The sequence below is a fragment of the Microplitis demolitor genome, chromosome 1, assembly GCF_026212275.2.
Source record: "Microplitis demolitor isolate Queensland-Clemson2020A chromosome 1, iyMicDemo2.1a, whole genome shotgun sequence".
Lineage (NCBI taxonomy): Eukaryota > Metazoa > Arthropoda > Insecta > Hymenoptera > Braconidae > Microplitis > Microplitis demolitor.
Window position 1 is genome coordinate 872,901 of NC_068545.1, and position 24,422 is coordinate 897,322.

Below are 24,422 nucleotides of genomic sequence, written 5' to 3' on the forward strand. Positions count from 1 at the left end.
GTGATTCACATGAGCCTTCGGCCAATCCACCACACAACACCACACTTATATCTTACACTCCACTCTGCTACACAACACTATCTACACTAGGAGACGGCCTTTCTCTTCGTGTGCTAATCGATCCGCTTCCTACGCTTGTAATTATGTAACGTCGACGGCGACCTAAGGATATATACCTAAGGCGTACCAAAATTCTCTATAACCTCTCATATAAACATACATTCATACAATCATACATATATTTATAAACAAATATATAACCCTACCTTACATTCGTCACAATAAATCAAACAAATTTTTTTTTTATCAAATTCATTGCACTTCTACATATATATTAACTATTGATTGATTTATTATCATACATGATTCATTAATTCTCAAAAAAAAAAAAACTATATATTAAATTAATTAATTAAGTAATTAATAAAATATAATTTTTAAAAATAAAAATTTATGATAGATTTAAAAATAAGCGATGAATAAAGGCGCACGCATCCTGCGCAGCTGAAAAAATTTAAAACTAACACAGTAAAGTTTAAAACCCTTTTGCGGGCAGGTATACGAGCACTGTTAATACTATTACATACACACACACACATCGTGGGTGCGCAGTAGATCTCGTCTCCCTCTACTCTCTCCTCTATCACTCTTTCTTTTGTTGCATCGTCCTGCGGCTGATTTCGCGCCCGAGTGGCGCGCAGTCGCGACGGGCGCCTCCTCGATGACGGACGGCCTTAACTTATTCACTACTCTCTTTACTTTATACCACAATATTTACGTCAATTATTAACCAAAACAGTGACAAATAAAAAAAAATTTTTTTGAAAATTTTCATTTACAATTTTTAAATTTTCTTCAAGTGGATTTAAATAAAAAAAAAAATTTATTGTGAGAGAAGTGTGGTGATCGAAACCATCCAGTTCGTCAAGTGATTTTTTAAATTTATTATTTATTTAGTATTTAATATATAGAATTTTAAATTAAAATAAATAATTTATTGAATTATTTTATTTAAATCGAGACTCAATTTTTAATATCACCATAATTAATTGTCTTGTCTCAGCAGAGCTTGATGATCTGAGAATAAAATAAAAAAAAAAATAAATAATAATTTGACTCACCAATCGCCTACCCAATCACTGCAGACACACGTTATTATGTCACACTCCCACACGAGCGACGGTACATTTTGTCGCGGGTGTATCGACGTGGTTTGACATTTCCGCCGGGATTTAACACGCCTGGATGAGTGTCTCGTTATTACAACAAGTCGATACAATTTATAAATTATCAAGACTGTGATTATTAATAGTAACAAAAAAAAAAATTCAAATTTTAAATATTTCCCGCTCGGACTGTCAATCACGTGATTTGTGTAATGCGTAGTTGTGATTAACGAGTGATTTTTGTATTTAAAATTAAACATAAGTAAAATTGTGATTTAATGAATTTTCAGTGATTTTTCAAAATTTACAGAAAATTAACGAGTGAGTGACGGAATTATTTAAATAAATAGTTACAGTTGATTTTGTTATTAACATTTGTGCTGTGACAGTGAATTTATATGGAAATACACGTAATAAATGATTGAGGTAATTTATATTTTACTCATTAAATAGGATAAGTAACGTCTATTTATTACAATACATGCTTTAAAACAAATAATGAGCTTTGAGTCAGGGGTTCTGCTTAATAAGACGTCCGCGAACACGTGAGTCGACGCGCGGGTCTAGAATTTTTTTGAACTTTTAATTTTTTTTACGAAATAGGAAGTGGATAATAAGGAAATTTATTTTGCGTAGGTTTAAATTTATTATTATTATTTTTTTTTTAAAGAAAATTTCAAATTTTCAAAGTCATTTAATTATTAATTAATTAAGTTAATATTTTTATTTTATTTGATAATAAAAATCAATGGACATATCAAATATGATTGTCATTACTTATTACAATAAAAATGATGGTTATATATATATTGGATATGTATGAAGAATGTCTAGTGTCAAGGTGTCACATAGCAGTACTCAGAATAAAAATAATATTAATGATAATAATAAAAATAATAAAATTTTTACATCAGTTAGCTGCTAACTCATCGTAATATTAATTTACTTACATTTTAATTTTAATTGCAAAATTATTTCGGACAAATTTTAATTAAAAAAAAAAAAAAAAAATAATAATAAAACTCCATTTTTTAATTTTTGTAAGAAAAAAAAAATTGGTGATGAAATATAAAAAATCATGTAGTACATAACACACTTGTAATTAAAAAAAATTAGATTGACATCCGACCTAATCTCGAGGTAAATAACAGACAATTAATAAAATCGTTTTTAAATTATTGGTTTTACTCCGCCATGTTTTTTATTGAAATAATAAATAATGTCTTTTGGTAAATGAATATATGGGAAAAAAATAAATTTATTATTTGGGTTTATAGTAAATAATAAATAATAATGATAATGATAATGATTTGGGTTAGATTATATACTAAAAAGATTAAATATGAAATTTCCCGGCGTAATATTGAACCTGCATATCGCTGGTGAGTACTCGGTACTGAGTACTGAGTACTGAGTGGTTGTATCAGTCTGGTCTGAAGGATCGTCTACTATACCGTGAGATGCCGGGTAATAATCAATTTTCTCTGACCCGTTATATTATAGTAACTCTAAATGTCCAATTCAGAAGTCGATAGTCATCTACGATCAATATTATTTATTATTTATTTAATATTGTAGGTCTAGTACGTGTAGTGCTCAAAAAAAAAAATAAATTCTCGGTGCAAAAATTTTTACTTGCTCCAAAAAAAAATTTTTGATGATTCTGAAGTTAGCAGACAATTAGTAATTTTCTGATTTTTTTTTCAACGAATCAATTACAAAAAATCAAAAACTAAAAATATGCACATGTAGAAAATTTAAAAAACTACAAGTGCAATTTTTTTTTATCCTTTATTATTTTAAAAAATTATCAAACGTTCGGAACTTCAGTATCATATTTTTTGGAGTATAAATTAAGTTGTTAATCAATGAATTTTAATTAAATTATTTAATGAAATTAATGATTGTTATTTTAATTGTTAAGGTGATTAAAAAGTGTTGACGAGTGGAAACAAATGGATGAGGGTGTTTAACACATGTGATGAAATGGATGGCACGCCACGAAAAGAAGTAGAAAGGATATATGGATACCCATGGGTGGAATTTGGCCGACATGTGCCAGCGTTATCATCAAGCTGTACCACCACCGGCATCACCCTCAGCTGGAACTGCAGGAGCTGCACAAAATTCATCCCCAAATAAAGATCAGTCTAATATCACACACGGTTTATCTAGTAATCAACACGTCGAGCAATCAAGTCCGTCCTATTCTCATTACACGTGAGTTTATTTTATTATTTACTCAAAACTATATGACTCTGAAGTTGGCAAAAAAAAGTTTTCAAATTTTTTTTCCAATAAATTGTTTACATAAAAAAAAAAACCAAAAATATGCACATGTAGAAAATTTAAAAATCTACAAGTGCAATTTTTTTAGATATTTTTGTTTTTATAATTTATCGGCTTGAAGAAAATCCAACAATTATTGGACTCGGTTAACTTAAAAATCCTAAAAATTTGAAATTTTTTCAATTCTCGTTTGAATTTTAAAGAAATTTTTTGAAAGAAATATTATTAATTAAAAGTAAAAAAGACTAATTTACAAATTAATTAAAAAAAACTTAATGACGATAATTAAATTTGAAAATTAATATGCCAAAAATTAAATAAAAAAGATGTTCGTGTCAGGGTTTATTTATTCAATTATTATTTTTTATTTGTTTTTAAATAAATAAGGTATGATATTTGTAAACATATCTTATATATTAATAATGGTAAGGTGAATTGGGGGGATAAGTATATGATTCGCTGGAGGAGGTCCAAGGTAAATCCTGTTATTAGTTCGATTATTAGGGGAAAGAACGATCAGGTAAATTGTAGAGGCGTAACCATGTATTTGGTTAGTGTAATCAGTAATCAGTAATCGCTAATCGTCAATCGGTCTTGTATGTATTCGAGATCGGTCATGTTCCCACAAATTTTCGAATTCTCACTTTCATTAATTTCCTATACCTAGAAACAATATTATATTTTTTATTTTTTATTTTATGGTGTTAACTTAATGGGTTTATTTTTTACCTCATTGAATTTATCGCATCCGCGAAGACATAAAACGAGACTGATTTGTCTCCCATCCAAGATATTGAATGTCGAGATTTTAAAAAGGACTAGCCGATCGTCGGTGAGGTTTGAAACTTAATTCCGCGGGCTGCTAAAACACCGCGTTAAAAAGTTGATGAAGGTGTAGATGTCTCATGTTATTTTATTTTTAATCCTGTATATTTTTAACCTCTTCCGACGTAACTTCTTGTTGTAAAATTAAGAATATTTTTTTTTTTTTAATAAAATTTCACCAAATTTCGAGCTGGACAGCAAAATTTATTTATTTAAATTCAAATTGACGGCATAAGTAATAAAAAAATATTGAATATCAAACAATAAATTAAAACACGAGTAATATCAAACAATCTATACATGATCGATCAACATACTAGTGTGTCGGTAAGCCTACGATACATAATTCTTCGAAAATAAACATAGCAAATCGAGTTTGTTAATTTTCTAAGAAGTCCTTGACATTCAAGATGAGCAGGCTAATAACAATTGATTGTGTACTAAATTTCATTTTCATATTAATTCCCTGAAATCATTATTTTTCCAATTCTCTTTATATTATTACTTTTAAATAATTAAAGATTAAGGTAGTTTAAAAGTTAAGGGCATTCTCAAACACCCCCGCCAAATTTAAAAATTTGAAACAACTTTTAACTGTTTTAGCATATCAAAATTTTAAATTTACACTGCCTAAATTTAACACCGAATTTGGTGTAATTTTCCCACCGAAATTTTTACACCGAGTCATTAACACTACACCGGGTTCAAAAAATTTTTTTACAATAGATAAAAAAAAAAAAATTACAGTTTTTACCGATTAGGAATTGAACGAAATTTGGAAAATAAATTTCAGCATACAAAATTTTGAAATTCGAATTATAAAATTGCAGACTAGGTCGTAAATAACTTTGGTTAAAATTGAATCAACATAAAATAAATACTGAAAATATTTAATTCAAAATCACTGCCGCATAACTTTCGTAGCATTGTCACTTATTGTAATCCGTAATTTAAATTTAATTGTATTGGTTTATGCCGACCCCAAAACCGAAAAATTACAAGTCTTCAGTACCGTGTCCTTAAGTCGAAAAAAAATGTTAATCCTTACATATTAAATATATAAATATACATTGTATGTTACCACAACAAAATTAAAGTGTCCCAATTTTCTTTGACACATACCGCAAAAACTTTCCCAGACTTGTCTACATTCAAATAACGTATTATATTCATTCAAATCGATTTCATAATTTCAATAACCGATTAACAATAAATGAATTTTTTAATAATTCAGCTCCAAAATTAATGAATAATTTTTTAAAAAGAAAGTTTTCAAATTAAAATACAAATATTTAAATTACACAGATAAAAAAAAGTTTATGTATTTTTTATAAACGTCAATTATTTGGAAAGTATCATCCGGTAGAAATTGCCTGCGTTTCCGGAGCTGGATGATATATATCCCTAGTAATATATATATAGAGTAGGTGGCATTTTTCATTTGAGTCGATAGAGATACATGTAAACTATTTGCACGTGTCTTTATCTAGCAAATCTAATTTTCTTTTCTCCTCTCAGTCTATTACGCAGATTAATATTAAGTTACACGTCAGCACAATATATAATGATAATAATAACGACATCCGAGTCCTTATCCTGCGAATAGAACATGCGAGGATCCAACGCCTCCTCAACTGGTGCAGCAACCGGGTGATCTACGTTTAGTTTGTGGTAACGAAAGGCTTCCGTTATAAAACGTTAAACGTCCCGTACGTTCTCGTATCAATTCCCACAACCATTGTTTTAGAGTTTATTACGGAATTTACGCGCACGTTTGCCGTTACTGTTTCGACGCCTTTTTATAAATCCCCGAGCATTGTTCTCGCGGTGACAGTTGTACCGGTGATGCGCGAACCAAACGATCTTCATTTTCAATTACCCACTTACTAATTTACTATTTTTATTTATCATCTAAATTTACCGAACTAGACCTACTCAATTATCTTAACAAATTTATCAATCAACTTAATGACAACTTAATTTAAAAAAAAAATAAAAATAAAAATACGCACATGTAGAAAATTAAAAAATCTACAGGTGCATTTTTTTCAAATATTTTTTTTTTTATAATTTATTGCTTAAAAAAAATCCAAAAATTATTGTATCACAATTAGCCGAAGTCTTATGATTTTTGGATTTTTTTTAAATGTAATAAATTACAAAAAAAAAATATTTGAAAAAATTGCACCTGTAGTTTTTTAAATTTTCTACATGTGCATTTTTTTTTTTTTTTTTTTGTAAATGATTTGTTGAAGAAAAAAATACAAATTTTTGTTAACGAAATTTATTTCTTCTATTGAAATTCCAAACTACTTTGAGTCTGGATATTTATATAAAACATACGGTTTATAAACAAAAATATATGAATAGAAAAATAACTCATTAAAATATATTAATTAAAAATTCAAAAAAAATTAACCAGTCGTTGACCTGATCTTTAACATTTATGAAACCATGTGCAAGTATGTTATAAAACACTTAATGTTTTCCAATAATTTTATCGATATTAAATAAAAATACTTGATGTAAAAAAAAATTTTAATAAACCCGAGGACAAGGAGTCAGAAATAAAAATACTAAATATAAGATAAAAATAATATTTCGGTAAAATATTCAAGATGCGTAAGATAAAGATGTTTTTTTTTCTTTTTTTTTTTAAAAAGAGGTCGATGTGGATGTCAGAGAGGAAATGAAGACAGTATATCTCGATTATCCAGATTGCTGGGGTCAACGATTATTAGTCCGTTCCGGTGTGGCGAGCGTGTAAGACTGTAAAAAAAAAATTAGTCGAGGTAAAAATGTGTTCAGGGATCTGCTTTCTTCGTTTCTTTTAAATTCTACAAACTTATAAATTTATATATATATATATATATACGAGATAGTATATTAGTATAGGAAGACGCGACGTCGCCGTCGGAGCGTTAGTAGTGCAGAGGTGAGCGGCCGGGTCGTAACTTCCGCTTACCAACTGAACCGCGTTGGTCATTCGATTTAAAAGTTTAATCAGGGGCCTATGTTATACACTATGAAATTACAGTTCCTGCTGCGGTTACGTACACATACGACCACTGATCCATCCAGGGTGTGTACCATCTGCTATTATATTTTTTATATATATCTATATACATAAACACATCGCATCACCTTTCGAAATCTCATCTCGACCCAATAAATCTCGATCGACCTATAAATTATTATTTCATCAGCTAATTTATTACCTTTTTTAAATCCCTCCGAAATTTTTTGCTCCAATAAATTTTTTTTATTTGCTTATAAAAGAAACTTATATTTATTTATAAGTAATAAATTTTAGTCAAAAAATAAATTTAAAATTTTTCCCAGTATTTTTTACGCCAGGAAAGATATAAATTTATACAGAGCTAATATTTCGATGTTAATAAAAAATATTATTTTTAATTAAATCAAGTTAACAATCAAAAGTAATAAACTAATCAATTGCTCAATTCATTTACTGCTAATAAGTTAATAAACAAGACTAAGACGCCCACTTTGTCCCCACATTATATAAAAAAGATAACCGCGTTCATAAACAGACAAATTAATCCGTCACACTAAAACACCAATAACACACACGCACATAAAATAAATACATTGTATTGTATCATTGCATGTCTTACAGCCCATTATCACCTACTTCAATTTATGCGCTCATAACAATAAACAATTCACAATCATTTAAACAATTTCCTCAACGTTACCCCTTTTGTCTTCCGTAAAATCGAACCGCGAAATTTGAAAGTTCGTTTGAATTTTTAAATAATCCCGCCGACTAGATAAAATATTTGATACTTAAATATTTATCACTACGTGTCGAATTACTACAAAGTGATATGATAAGAAAAAAAATAATTAACCAATGATAGATTAAAAAAATGACTTGGAGTAAAAGAGTGGGGGAAGGAGAATAAAGATAAAGATTGTGAGCAAAAAATGGCACGCGAGCCAACTCTTTTACGTATTCTACAGAACATTTAACATTCTACTCATATATATGTATCTATATCTATATATATATTTAACAACACCATGACCATCACCAACAGCATCACTAACAACATAAGAAATAACAGTAGCAGAGTAGGTTTATTGAATGAAAATACCGTGACGTTTTTGCGGCCATCAGTATCTTCTGAAGACCTTAACAGACCTTAAATCCAAACAATGGCTATTATATGGAACACACAAGCGTGAGAAATATATATATATATATAGACTTGTTTTTTTTTTTAGTTTGTAGACTAATAAACCTGTTGAAATATTTTCTTTGTTATGTCTAGCGGCTTAACATCAACATTATACTCGACAAATATATAAATGTGTCATTTATAACTACTATTGTAACCTGATAACCTATTATTATTATTATTATTATTATTATTATTATTATTATTATTATTATTATTCGTTAAAATAATTTATTTATTTATTTTTAACGATTGATAAATATTTATACGTTGAAAATAAAATATTTTGTCAATTAATATTTATTTATCAGAGGAAGTCCGGGCAAAATGGAGTACTAGTTTACTATTTTTAAATAATTTAAAATTTCGGGGTTGATTTTATATTTTTTTGGCTTTTACTCAGATTTTATCCAAAGTATTTATAATACATATTTTTTATTATTGCAATAGATGAAAATTTGTGCAGACTATTTTTAGTTTTGAGTATTTTTTAAATTTTTATTGATAAACGATAAAAGACATAATTTCGCTTTATAAAAATTTAATAAAATTACCCTGATTTTTATTCAGGAGTAATATTTTTTGCTGCAAGAAAAATGTTTCATTATGAAATGAAACCAAAAGTTTTCTTAGGGCAAGGACTTTTTACAAGACGATTTTCTTTTCTGTGTAGTAAAACCTGGCATCTGGTTTATTTGTAATGAATATTATTTTTTCGAGTAACAAAGAAAAAAAAATAGAATAAGTATAAGATCGGAATTAAAATAAAATGATTGAAACATCTGGTAGTTGTATGATATTATACGATTGATTGTATAATGTATAATGCCTTAAGGACAATCGTGGGAATTCCATTAGATGGCCTTGAATGGTTCATTCATGTCGATCAACTCTTTTTCCTAACGGGGTTGACAGATCAATCGATCGCATTGGGTTTACTTGAATAAAATAAGACGATCGGAGCTGACATCTCTTTTAATACTTATTATTATTATGATATATTTATATATAGTCCTTTTGTATGAATTATAATTATTGTCATGAGTCATGAATTATTTATTTATTTATTTATTTATAATTAAATAAAATTGTTTTTCAATAATTTTTAATTTAGAATGCTAGAGAATTATGATCGCAGTGGAGCAACACCACCCCCACAAATGAGTTACGCGAGTTCACAGGGTCTTTTGGCTCTTCATAATTCCATGTATCCTGGTGCTACCCGGAGTTATGATGTGGACTCTAGTATGGATGGAAATGACGGATCAATGTCTATGGATCCGCAAATTATTTCTGTAAGTATTTTTTATTTTACTAAAAAAATGTCCCTCTTTAATTTAAATTTTTTACGCCAATCCTCTTAAATTTTACATATTCAATTTTTACCGCAAAAATTTTTATTTTTAAAAAAGTAGCAGTCGTAGAAAAAGTTGAATATTAAATATGAAATTTATGATAATTTATTTTGAGTATTTTTTTTAATGCGAAGATAAAAATAATTTTTAGATACCAGGGGTATTAAATAGTCCAGTGCAACAAAGACTAGAAGACATGCCGTGGTTGACATCCGGTCCACCGTTGGATTACCAGCAGAGTCTGTCAATGCCAAGTGTTGTGAAGATGTGCCATCCAAGTACCTCGACACAACGTATCCTCAAGGAGCAACGTATCCGGCGACCTATGAATGCGTTCATGGTATGGGCAAAGGTCGAGCGTAAAAAATTAGCTGACGAGAACCCCGATCTCCATAACGCCGATCTCAGTAAAATGCTCGGTGAGTTTTTAAATAAATAATTATTCATAAAAATTTAATTCCTCATATTCTATATATTTTGTTATTTATTATTATTATTTATAATGAGACGTATAATAGTTATTTTAATTGTATAAAGTAGTTAAGAAAAAAATTTTTAATCACTTGCGGAAATTCTCTCACCTCCATGGGAATGAGAAAGTCCTAAATACGTCGTTGAGAGTTTATTAAATTAATTGTCCGACGGAACAGAAATCCGGTGATTTAAAATGTGATTAATATATATGGCTAAAGGAAGAGAGACTTTGTGTGTAAGAATAAAACGCGGTGTTAAGTGCAAAGTGGATTTTAGATTTTTATTTTTATTTATATATATATATATACAAGTAGGATAGTAGTTTTAATGTTGACTCGGGTAAAACTCTTCTTAAGGCTCGCGACGCTTTCCTCTTATTGGCTATAATAGGAATGAATGACGGATTTTAAAGCTGTTGGAATGTTAATAATTAAATAAGTAACACTTCCGGGTTTGAAAGTTACATTTAATTCATTATTTTCATTTTTTAAAATCCACAATTGTAAATTTATACTCCAACTATCGGTCATACAAAATTTCTTCCAATTTTTTTTTTACTGAAAAAAAAATTTCTTAATTAAAAAATTATCCAGGGGAAGTCTCAGTCGATAAAAAAAAAATTAATGCTAATTTCTTAAGAAAAGCCGCTAATAATTTTTCTATTGACCGCGTAAATTTAAAAAAAAAATCATAGAAATTTTCCATGAAAAAAAAAAAACAAATAGTTTGCGAGATTTATAAAAAAAAAAAAAATTAATATATTGAACTGTAAATTGATAAGGATTTTGTTCACTGACTTAATTACAAAAATATGCGTAGTTAGAGCAGCTGAATAAATATTAAAATAAGTAAATATGCGAGTAAAATAAAAAAACAATGAATATTTTCCGATTGAAATGATGTCTGAAGAGAGAAAAATGAGCAACAAAATAAATATAAATCGTTTAAAAAAAATAAATATACGATACAGTGAACCGGCGTGAGTTAAACTCGTTATAAATCCGTCAACGATCGCCTTGACTGCTTTTTTATCGTCGTGGAGGGTACACCTTGGATTATCGGCAATTGGCATCCGCAACATTGCTCGCATATTGGCGATTTCCAGCCGGTCGACGGCCAGCAAATTGTAATTACCGTCACAGTTACCTTTCCTCTAAGCTAAAGACCAGTAATAATAATAACAACAATAATAATAAGTGACGTCGTTAAAAAAGTTTTTATAATTTCCTCAACTCCGAATGAAATTTATAAATTACGTGCGAAATTAATCGTCCACTGGTCGCTTTGCTTTATCTCGATACGAGCCGAGCGACGAACGATAAAATGTGCGATCGATAAAAAAAAAAAAGAAAAAATATTATTATACATATATATATATATATATATATATATATATATATATATATATTAGGCGATCGGTTTGATGTTATTGGCATGACGCGGCCACGCGATTGCTATGCAAGCCGAGTGCTCAGTACAGCTCATTGATTTTCTTTGTCTTGCACTTGCTAATTTACCTTATTGTCTCTGTCTCTGTTTGAGTCTTGCTGTCGTTTTTTTCCTCACTTACACCGTCTTACTTTTATCAATTTTTTTTTCTCGTAACTACTTGCTAGCAGACATCCTACATATTCATGCACGTGCCATACGTCGATTTATATAAATATAAATATATATTTATAATAATGTATATGCTTGTCTTAAACGCTGACCCGCGTCGGTTTATTTCCTACAGTTTCTCGTTTCATTTCGTCCGTCACTGCCACCATCAATATTTATAATTATATTTATATATAAATATAAATATGAAAAAATTTTTTTAAGGCTGAAAAAATCGCTGATGAAATTTAAAAGAAATTTTCTGTAGAGATAATATTAATTCATGGGCATAATTTTGACAAAGTAGGGGGATGTGACAGAATTTTCGTCTGCAATTTTAAAAATTTTTTTCGAAGTTATACCAAAAGAACTTGTCATGATACGTTCGAGTCTCGGCATTGGATCTTATATCCGGCGACACGCGTGTTCGTGCATTTTTATTAATCATCTACATGCCAACCGTTATACTCATTTTCCTTTTACTTTTTTTTTTCATTTTTTTTTTTTTTTAATATGAAATTTTTATTAATTTCAATCGTAGCGAGAACTGCAATTTTAAATTTTAAAAATTAATACCCAATTTTTGAAAAATCTGACAAATCTAGATTAGGCTCCGAAACTATCGAATGTCAATTTATTTTGGTGTTTAGAAATTTTTTTTAATTTTTTCTGTCAGTAATTGGGACATTAAAATTTTTAAATTACAATCTATTTAAAAAATAAAAAATAATTTTATTTTTGAAAGATTTAAAAATTGAGTAAGTGAGTAAGACTGTTTGAACGAGCGTAAAAAAATTACCATAAGTTATTAAAAAATGCAAAAAATGAGTAAGAAGCCGAGGGTCAAGTTTAATCGAATAACTAACCGGCAAGCTTAATAAATGATAATAATAACAACTATTATTATTATTATCTTGTAAAAAATATCGTCTAGACTAGTTATCGATAGGATATCAGGAGCATCATCGAGTTTAGTCTCGTCTATCATTCGTCTGTCTAATGAAAAATCAATAAGATACCAGAGATTGGCAAGATCGGGAGGTAATTTTCTCCGGTTGATCGGTTCCGAGTAATTTTCTGCGAGAACCCGCGACCGCGGGCTGAGACAGGGAGATGCGACTGCATCCAGTCTCCCGTTTTAAATTATCCGGCATAGCAAGGTCATACCGGAAACCCCTTTAGCCACAATTAGATTATTTTTCCTACCTTATCACTCACTAATTAACTACCAAATAAATTAATTTTTTAAAAAAATAATTTGAATAATAATGTAAAGAATGAAATATCAGCTTGTTACGTAGTCGAAGGATAAATTAAAATGATACGTGACAGTTTGTTACTTATACGACACGCGTACAAGTACATACGAGTAGTGTACAGAGGACTGAGGATAGGAGCGCGTGTAGAGACCACCTACGACAAATGTGCCAGCAAATAATGTACCGAGTTGAGTCCACTGGAGCATGTATATCACGTACAACACACATAACACGTCACGATAAAAAATATATAATAAAAAAAATAAAATGATTAAATAAAAGGTTTACTAAACTGCTTATCGTGTTTTAGTACCACTGATTAGGAAGTTCCACAGTAGCAACTACGGTTTTTAGTTTTCATTGCATTGAACTTTGAACTTCTGGAGTCAAAAAACAAACTTGGATTTAAGTCTCAAAGTTCTCATGAGGTTTTTGAGGATCAGTTTCAAATTTTAAGATTGATAACAGGATGGAAAGTTATCCTAATTTAGCCCTCAAAGTAGAAGCTACGGCCCATTTTACCACTGAGGACTAAACTAGAGGTACATAGTCTGGATCAGAGCCTCAAAATACTCAAAACATACAGGAATTATTTTATCTACCTTTCAATCTCTTCATTCGTCGTATTCTCCCCCCTCCTTTTTCTATCTAAAATTTTTGAAAGTCCGAATTACGATTTTTGATTTGCTAAGGACTTTGAGGTCTTAGAATTTAAAATTGATAAATTATTCTTATTTAGACCCCATAGTTTTCATTGAGGATTTTTAGTACTCAGTAGAGATACTTTTTGGGCGGGAAATAAAACATCAAAGAAATTGAGGCTTTTGAAGACTAAACTAGAATTCGTTTTTTAAATTCAGCGGGAAAAAATAAAATTATCAATAAAAAATTACTAGCCGTAATTAATAAAACTACAATCGAATCACTCTGGACTTAAAAATTTCAAATTTTCTGTAGAAAATAAAATTTTTCTTACCGTTAGTTTGCTAATTTTGTTTACGCGTACTAATATATTTAATAATTTAAAAGAAAAAAATTAAGTCCTTATTAAGAAGAAAATAATAGGCTTTTTAAATGTATTTATGTACTTTGAGTAATGGCTATTATGTCTAATTAAATATATAAAAAATATATTTTTAATTAATTGACATATTGAATTATTTTAAAAATAACAAAACAAAGATTCCTTATCGCGTAATCTATAAGTAAGATAGTATATATATTTATATATATGTATATATATGGGGTATATGTATGTATATTATAGAAAAGAGAGTGAGCCAATAAATAGCCCGCGGATAGGTTTGTACTGAGGGGGCGAGTATTCTTATAAGCAAGGAATAAAAAAGTACGGATGTATGAAGGTACGAAGCGACTGAAAAGAAGAGAAAAGAAGACGGCTAGGTCGATCTTGGGGCAGTAACGAACCGGCATAAGACAAGATCGGGTACAATAATTGCGCATACATATAAAATGAGGATGCTATATATCTATATATACAAAGAGAGAAAGAGAGAAAGGGAGAGAGAGAAAAAGTAAGAGGTGGAGTCGAAAGTCGTCGTCGTTGCGTCGAAGCTTGTGCAAGGTGCCCGTTTCTTCATATATTTATAATGTTCGAAAGAGTTTAGTTGCATAAATAAAAATAAAAATGAAAATCCTGTGGAGGGGATGAAGGGAAGTAGGAGTAGTGAAGAAGATGAAATAGATGATGATGATGATGATGATGATGTATAAGAGTAGAGGAATAAAAATGATATAAGAGAACTCGGGACACGAGGTAAGCAATAATAAGCCTGGTGCCTGCATAGAATGCCAGGTAATGAGGTGGAGTCAGTTAAAGAGTGAGTTGGCCGCACCCTTAACTTATATTCTGTACCGACACGTTTAGACCCACCTAGAACGCGACGAACCGACTAGTGAGGATAAACTCTTTGCTTTTCTGCGCCAAGAGTTTTACCCGATGGAGAAAAGACGCACCGAATTGTCGAGGAAAAATTACTGGAGGTAATAGAGCAACAAATGGATGTACAATGGCAAGCTGCAGGTACTTGGGCAACGTCTGCAGTTGTGGCGTCACTCAGGATGAGATGGATAGAATGGTAAAAAATAGTTATGTGAAAACGCCGGTGTTTAGTGGGTTAAAAATAATGTAATGAATGAAAAATTGCAAAATATCTCGCGTGTGAAATACCCTGGGAGGAGAATATCTAAGGTGGATTATTGTATTTAGGGAAAATAAGTCGGGTTTTATGTACATCGAGACGAGACGCGCCGCATGGGGCACGAGACACGTTCGTCTTAAAGCCCTCGAGCTGATATTTTATATATTTGTATGGGTGTATGTCTATGTAAAAAGAATACCTCGTAAATGTATATAGTCTCCCTTTAACGGGCAAGAAGACGCCTGGCGCTCAGTGTGAAAATTTCACGGGTGATTTGACGCGCGAATATTACGCCAAGTCTATTGAAAATTCTTACTTGTTTCATGCAATTTGCGTTTGCGCGTTTTCCCTTCGTTCAAATTATTTTACTGACTACAAGTGCGTTTAATTTATTATTTAAATTTTTTGTACCTGAAAAATTATCCCATTTTATTCGGCCAACTTCTGCTAGAAATTTTTTAAAAATTCATTTTTAAATTTTTACTATGAATTAATTCTCATTAACTGCTGTCATATTTTTCAAATTCACATTTTCTGTGACAGAAAAAAATTCAACCTAAATTATACGCCCCTTAGTTTAATTATAATCGACTACCAAAAATCGCAGGTGACAAAATAAAATAAATCAGCCATATTGGTTCAGTAACTGCGCATGCGTGTGACAATAATTGACAATACACTTAAGAATTTATCACGTCTATAGATATATATATATATAAATAAACATATAATTTATTCAATTTTACAATGGAATTGAGCGTCACAAGTACGCACCTAGTGTACAAAGTTGCATTACTCGGTCTCGCGTGCGTCGATACGGGAGCGTCGAGTTCGCATAGCAATAGACGGATTATAAAAGCAAAAATAACCCGAGAAAAAAAATAATAAATGAGATATAAGAGTGAGAGATAGAGGAAAGGAAATGGTGCTAGCACGAGCCACGAGAGATGAGATACATCACGGCACGGGAGACGTATTATTAATGGTGACAGTGGGCGACTCAAGTTGGGCGGGTTGCATTGGACCCTCTTCGTCGAGCCTCCTTACCTTTTATTTTATTTTATCTCTCAACTTATTTTATGCCTTCTTATCTCATACTCGGTACCATACCGACTATACTCTTTCCCGCAGTCTGCAACTCCTTCATTCCGTTATATCGCTAAACCCGTGCGCCAAAAGATACCTCTATTATTATTGATATCTTTCTCCTCATTTTATTTAAATATTCAGCATACGTACTTTTATTTTTAACCTCTTAATAAACCTCAGCTTCGTCTTAAATATTCAATGTGCTTTACATATTTAAATCACAACTTTTTTTCCTTATAATTAACAACGACAGTCATATATATATATATATAAATCAATGAGGAAAATTATTTAACATACTTGGAAGAATTTTTTTAATTAGTTAATTTTTATTTTTTACTAAATTCTTTTAAAATCAAAATTTTTTATTTTTTTGAGGGTGTCCCGTTTTGCCCAGCCCTAAAAAATTTTTTTTTCATGACCTGGAAGTTTGCATACTTACTTTTAAAGAAAGTCAAAAAAATAAAATTCAAATTTTTAAAAATTCCCGCCCTTTTCCCTAAATTTAAAAATAACTCAATTGAAAATTTTTAAATCGGCAGAAGGAGGGTTACTTTTTGAAAATCAAGAATTTAAAAATGAATTGACGTTAAATTTTTAGAAGTCGATGCAAATAATTTAAAAAATAAGTATTGAGATTTAAAAAATGAATGAACATGTGAAAATGCATTTGGCTTTTACACAACTATCAAGTATTGAGTCAGAGTCAGAGTCAGAGAGTAAATGGGCTCATGTGAACACATACGTGAGTTGAGTATCGGTATACATAAACAGTTGCCAGATTCGACCTGTAAATCACGCGAGTATCTCTTAGTATCGGCTTAAGGCACGCGGGATTCCTTGTCCGCGCAAAAGGCCGCGCGCGTCGATCCTGGAATTCAGAAAACTCAGCTCGGAGATTCTGAAAATGTCAACTGTAGATGTTTCTCCAGTTGCAGAACTATCTTTTTATCTTTCACTGCTTCTCGTATCTTCTTATTTTTACACAATTTCTTGACTTTTTTTACTTACATTTATTTATTTCATCAGACATTAAATTCCTTGGAAATGTATCGCAATTCCTCCTCAAAATCAATATGTAGATGTTTAATATTTTTTATTTCAATCTAAAAGTTAATTTGTGCAAAAGGTACACAGTTAATTAAATTCATGTCTACTTCATGTCTCGCTCCTGGAAATGTCACTATTTATTTATGTATGAAAATCAATTGATTTAACATTAAAAAAATATATAAATAAATAAGAGACAAGGGAAAGAATTAATTATTTATTGGTTTTTTTTTTTTTACATAACATTTAACCTTCGACTTTAAACTTAAGAGCTGAAGAAAAAAATATCATTTACAAACGTGACGACTACTTGAACTATCTGTACGTAACATTCATTTTTCTTGTGAAGTTCATCTGACTATTAGTAGTATTTGGCATTTTCAATTACTAATAATTTTATTTCATCAATTTATTCCTTTATTTTCTATAAATTTTTATCAATAATAATTTTTTTTCAAGTAAAAATTATTTATCAATTAAATTCGGAAAATTATGTAATTATTTTCAAAATTCTTGACATGAAAAACATTTTAATAGGTACAAAAATTTAAAGACATTTAATTTAATTACGAAACATTTTGAATGTACTTTAAAATTAAAGAGCGCGAAAAATTTTTTTTTTGAATTTTCGAACTTTAACCGCGGTGTAAAAAGTACTTGAAAATTTTTTTCAAAAAATAGCAGACGATTACTCATTTGGAATTCAATTCCTTTTTCTACAATAATTAAAAAAAATGGAGAAATTTGAAATTCGCGCCAAAAAAATTTTTAATTTAATCCAACTAAATTTGGGTCAAAGAAAACTAAATATTTTACAAAAATAATTTATTAATTTATTTATGAGTGCAAATGTATGTGAGTCAAAGAAGTATGAAATTGTCCAGGTCATGACACGCAATTTTAAAAATTGTCCTGACCTGCGAGGTATTTTTTACGCTCCAAAAACCGCTGAAATTGTTGTGCTAACAGGAGAAAAAAAAACAAATTAAATAAAAATGCCGCCTCTAAAGTTGAAGCTCAACGCGGGTTACTCTCTTGTTCCCGTCTCCAGTGTCTTTGTAGGTTTTTTTATAAAAATACCCTGCAAATACAGCGTGTATTAGAATACCTAACGAGGACATTGCCGATGGTGGGACGAAAGTGCGCGGGTGTGACGATGAATCAGTCCGAGAGTTCCCTTTAAACTCTTGTTACTCATACGTGTGCGCACCTTTTATTTATATTTATTATATTATATTTGTTGAATTATTTAACACTCGACTCTTGACCTCATCGAATTATTAAGTGACTTCTATATCAAAAAAAAAATAAATAAATAAAAAAAAAATTTAATTCCCAGTTTCTTTAAAAATAAAAATAAAAAAAATTTTTTTTTGCCTAAAATCTAAAACAATAAAAATAAAAATAGCGTCTCCAAGATCTCGAGAGTTGGAATACACAAAGTGAAATATGAAATAATGGTCCGTGGCTGGTACCCAGGCTAAAGGCACGGGCGCACCCATATCTACGCCCCCATAAGCCCAACATGTGCAGCCTATACCTCTGCTCGCTACATACGACTACAATATAATGTACATATAAAACATATAAAAACATGTATACTTATTATATTATACAAAGTGTACGCTGCTCTTGATTGTAAGATTTACTTATAATTTTTTCAATTACCCTCATATACCTCCCCTAAGATCCACAGTCCTCAGTCCACATATATTATCTACTAATATATTATATATAATATACAATAACTTTTATATCATTTTATTCCATGCTCTCAGTACTTTGCCGGTAAGAATAACCTGCACTCATAAATTTTCATTTTTTAAATCCGTCGGTTCGACTTGAAATTTTTTGCATGAAAAATTTTCTGTCAGCATTTTTCTAATTTTTTTTTTTTACACACTTGGGATTGATAAAAAAAATTATTGTGACCTCTAATTTAAAAAATTAAAAAATTAAAAAACTACCCAGTGATAAAAATAATTTTTTTTTTTATCAATTTTCTAGTGTGAATTTGAAAATTTTTCACCAAAAAAGTGTAATTTTTTTTTTCTTAATAAGTTATTTAAATTACAGGTAAAAAATGGCGCGGTTTGACTCCACAAGATCGTCGGCCATACGTCGAAGAAGCCGAAAGACTGAGAGTAATTCACATGCAAGAGCACCCGAATTATAAGTACCGGCCTAGACGCAGAAAACAGCCGAAAAGATTGTCAGGAGGACCTTCGTCTCCTCCGTCAATTGCCGCGAATTCAGCGGGATCTAGGTCGACGCCAAGTGTAAATTCAGCATCAGCATCAGCTCGTCATTCCACGTAAGCTTACATCGATACCCAGTACAAATGCCATTGCATTAATTTACATCGAATGACCTCGCAATTAAAAAATATAAAATCCAACAATGACAGACATGTCCAAGCAACACACGCGCATCGGAATAATGATTTATGAATATTTATTTCAAACGGTCAATTACCATCAATTTTTAAATATTTATATTTTTAATATTAATAACAAGTAGTTGATTTTTTTACCCGCATATTTATTTTAATTTAATTTATTATTTATATATTTATTTATTTATTAATGTGTCGGTTTGTTCCCGTCCGTTTTATTGTTTAGGAAGATGGATAATTATCAAGGAATGTCGCAGCTACCGTGGGGTGGGCACTCACCGATTTCTTCGATGTATCACCAGCAGCAGAGCATACAGGATTACAAGTCTGAAAATAATTCTCTTTATGGTAGTCCTTATACGCCGATTATTCATACACCTGACATATCACCTGTTGCGAGTCCTGAATCCGAAGGTACTTTTATGTTTTTTTAATTATCATTATTTTATTTTCTTTTATTTATATATTTATATATTTTATTTGAAACAACACAATTGCGCAAACAATTTTTTAAAAAATAAACAAAGTTTATCAGCGGCTTAGTCATTGAACCTGAGGTCAACGTTTTTTATGTTTTTTAAAAAAATATTTTTTGTAAAAATAATTACTTAGTGGTGATTAAAATATTCAATTTTAATTATTTGCTCGAATAAATTTTAATTTTTTTTATTTTATTAAAAATACATTTTCAGTTAAATTTTGTTTGGTTTCAAAAATCCAGATTTTATTCATTATTTTTTTAATTAATTTTTTTTTTTTTTTTTTTTCATATTTTATCTGTCAGTTGTATCATTAATAAATTTTTTTAATTTCAAATTTATATCACTCATTTTATATAATTGATTTTTCTAAAAATATGAAAAAAAAATTTTTTCAATTTTTTTGAAGGCTCAATTTTCCGGAAAAAAATTGCAAGTCAACAGCAAAGAAATTTTTTTTTTTTTTTCTTCATATGAAAGACAAGTAAAAAATGTAAAGAATAAAAATCTAAAGGCCGTACAAATACTTCAATCTTAAAGCCGTGCCCATACCTGATCCTTTTCATTAAAAAATTGAATCATATTTCCGTTGACAGAAAAAATGTTAAAGAATTTAACGTAAAGTAAAATGAATATTAAATAACACAATACAGTTAGATTAGACATACATAAATATATTGATATAGAAACGTGTAAATTTGAAGGAGATGGAACACACCTTCAATCCTCTCAGAACACTGAGGCCGAGAGAGAATTAATGGATAGCTCAGCTAAACAACATAACGATTTACTAGAACAAAGTAAACGTTACTCGTATATGAATACTGACAATCAATTGCACGCTGGACACGCCGGAGGCACAAGCATATCTTCCTGTCAGAATACTGGTGGTTATACGGATACTTTGACCTATAAGAAATCGGTGAGTCATTCTATTAATTATTCTGACACGCCGAAATAAATTTTAATTCTATCATTTAACTCTTAAACTTTACTGTTTCTTCACACACTTACATAAATATATATAGATACATATATTATTATTAGTTGTATAGAGTATACAAACACAAACGTCAAGGATACACTTAACTGATAAACAAAAAAAAATAATTATAATATTTATTAGATTGGATATTTGAATTTCGAGAGGCAAACAACGAGCATCGCCGCGGTGGGGATCGCTAATGGCATGATGGTATCATGTAATAAATTACGGTCTGGTTTCGACAACGTCGGATCAGTCACGGGGACGTTTTACCCTCCTGTTGCTTCACCTCATGATCAAACAATTCACTATAATAATCCTCAGTCATCAAAAACCGCAAACTACTCAATGCAGTCCAATGTCGAGAATAATTATAACCAGGTTCAATGTTCCAATCGTCAGCAGAATATTAATATGAGAAATTCAAATGAACAATGTCCAAGTAAGTCACATATGATTAACGTAATTGTGCATGAAAACACTAAGCCATGATTGTCAAAATTTTTTATTTTAAAAATGACCACCATACTTGAAAAGCTGACAAAATTCTGCGTAGAATGAGTACCAACATCGATATATTTAAAAGTACTAATGCTGAGCTAATATATCAATTATATAATATGTCGCTATATATACATTTTATGAACTTTGTTTAAATATATTGATGTGGGTACTCATTTTACTCGCCATCACATTTCCTAAAACACTCGACAAACAATTTCATCAAAAAACAAAAAAAAATTTTGCTTGACGATAACATTTTTTCTCAAACCATCAATGCGGGTATTCGAACACTTCTAAATTATCTCAGCATCACACTGACATAACTATCACACCCAAACAACCAAAAGAAAAAAAAATTAAAAAACTAAAAAGAAAGAAATTCCAGCAGTATCTCACAGATACCAAATGTCCCATCACCAAGACTACCCAGCAGACAATGCTCCGAACCAGCACATGCTAGGTCACCTCGAGCCCGTGGCAGAGGAGGATCAGCAGGAGCTCCAGTTCGAAAAATACTACAAGTACCCCTCGCACCCTACGAGTATCGCCCACTCCAGCATGATGTCGCAGAACCTTCTGGACAGCAATCATAATTACGCAAGCGACTTGAGGTACTATTCGCTCCATCCGAGTCAACTAGACGCTCTCAATAATCAATGCATCGTCGACGAACGCAACAAAGACAACCACTGCATTGCCGTCAACATTGGCCACACGATAGATCAATACCATCAGAATGTTGACATGATCAAGTACCAAGAAGCTCATCAACATCAACAACAACAACAACAGCAACAGCAGCAGCAACAACAACAACAGCAGCAGCAGCAGCAACAACAGCAGCAGCAACAACAAAATCAACAGCAAAATCATCAACAGCAACAACAGCAGCAACAACAACAACAGCAACAGCAACAACAACACAATCAAAGTTTAGAACAATCGACAAAAACAGACGATGATTTTAGTGTAATTCTAGCAGATGTTCGTAAAACTTGTTATAGTAGTTAATTTAAATCGTAAATATGTTTAATTGTCATACGAAACTAAACTGGAAATGAGGGAGATTTTTTATTTTATCTTTTTGCATAAAAAAAATACAAAAAGAAGCTAAAGAAATGAGATTTGAAGACAAATTTCAATCGCACTGAGAAAAAAAATACTTTTCGTAAAAATAAATTTTTTTGAGTAATAAATTGCATTTTTAATTTCATATCTAACGCGAAGAATCAAAATTTATTTGCACTATTCGGCAGTGTTACAATTCTACTCACAAGATCTCTACTCAAAGAAAGTAGTTACAACTCTACTCACTCACAACTTTACTCAGCCTCAACCCTACTCAGGTTTCACTCAGTTATATCTTATAAGTAGCTGAGTAAATATATAACTGAGTAGAGTTGAACCTGAGTAAAAAAAACTGTGAGTAGAGTTGTAGCTACTTCCCTTGAGTAGAGATCTTGTGAGTAGAATCATAACACTGGCAAATTTTCAAATTTTCGCGCCAAAAATATATTAGATTGAAAATTTTCAGTGGCATAATTTCTTGTAGTAATAAAATACAATGATTTGAAAATATTTTTTTCTCTCAGTGTACTATTGCTACTGCATTGCTGTACAACAGTATTTACTCTGTACTGAATAATAGTAAACTGTAATATTATGTGTGTACTCAACTGTTGTATTACTGTTGTTACGCAGTAGTTTATCTCTATCTAGATCTCTCATCCAACGAATTTCGCGGTATCTTCTTAGGAAATAACAGTTTCCTGCTGTAAAACTGCTGCCTTAATTCTCATGCTGTATAAGATAAGATGTATTTGTATTTTTATTATTTTTATCTTTTACTTACTCTCCTTACTTATTTAGTCGCTATTGCATAGGCGTTAATTTTTCATTGGAATTAACAGATAAAATTAAATCTTTTGATCTCGAGACGGAAGTTTTAACGTGGGAAAGATTTTTACGCCGGGATTTTCATAACCGGGTTTTGTAATAGTGGGGTAATATGGGAGGGGGGATGTTGAGTAAATTATTTTTGTGGATAAATAGTTCATATTTTTTCTTACTAAGTACTAAATTTTTTTTTTTTACGAACTTCGAGTACTTAAAAACTTACCGGTTACTGTAAATTTCAAGCGGTTAAATTTTGATAATTTTTAAAATTTGATACTTAAATCCGTAATTTAGCGGTAATTTTTAATTTTATTACTATAATTAATTATTAATATTTTTATATTAATGATAATATTAATTACTGGATGTTTATTAGTTATTTAAAATTATGTGCAATGGAAGAATTGTATGGTTTTATTATTATTAATTTTTTAATTACAATACTATTGTGTCGGACACTATTATTTCTTAACGCACTATTTATTTATATATATTTTATTTAATTACAATTTTATCTACTTGAAATTTTTGTCGTTATTATTTTCGTTAGAAAAATAGATCTCATCAATTATTAATTAAATTTTACTATCAATCAAATTTGATTCTATAAATTAAAAAAAAAAAACCCGGAATTTATTTTATAGCAAAAAAAAATTTTTTTTCAAATAGAGCACAAAAAAAAAAAAAAAT

The 24,422-nt window shown here is 30.1% G+C and overlaps 1 protein-coding gene across 5 annotated transcripts in view; it reads left to right on the forward strand.

Moving 5' to 3' along the window:
- The window catches only part of LOC103569956 (uncharacterized), a 74,534-nt gene that overhangs the window by 31,286 nt on the left and 18,826 nt on the right, over nucleotides 1-24,422 (forward strand). For 2 of the 5 annotated variants that reach the window (XM_053742745.1, XM_053742747.1), the window contains exons 1-8: nucleotides 701-1,592; nucleotides 3,091-3,386; nucleotides 9,600-9,780; nucleotides 9,992-10,259; nucleotides 19,550-19,787; nucleotides 20,095-20,282; nucleotides 21,034-21,269; nucleotides 21,474-21,774. In XM_053742745.1, coding sequence (XP_053598720.1) covers nucleotides 3,190-3,386; nucleotides 9,600-9,780; nucleotides 9,992-10,259; nucleotides 19,550-19,787; nucleotides 20,095-20,282; nucleotides 21,034-21,269; nucleotides 21,474-21,774 — 1,609 coding nt within the window. In that variant the 5' untranslated portion in view covers nucleotides 701-1,592; nucleotides 3,091-3,189. Of the gene's footprint in view, nucleotides 1-700; nucleotides 1,593-3,090; nucleotides 3,387-7,229; nucleotides 7,363-9,599; nucleotides 9,781-9,991; nucleotides 10,260-19,549; nucleotides 19,788-20,094; nucleotides 20,283-21,033; nucleotides 21,270-21,473; nucleotides 21,775-24,422 lie in introns of those variants that run through there. The other 3 variants (XM_053742748.1, XM_053742746.1, XM_014440333.2) reach the window with 3 other exon arrangements.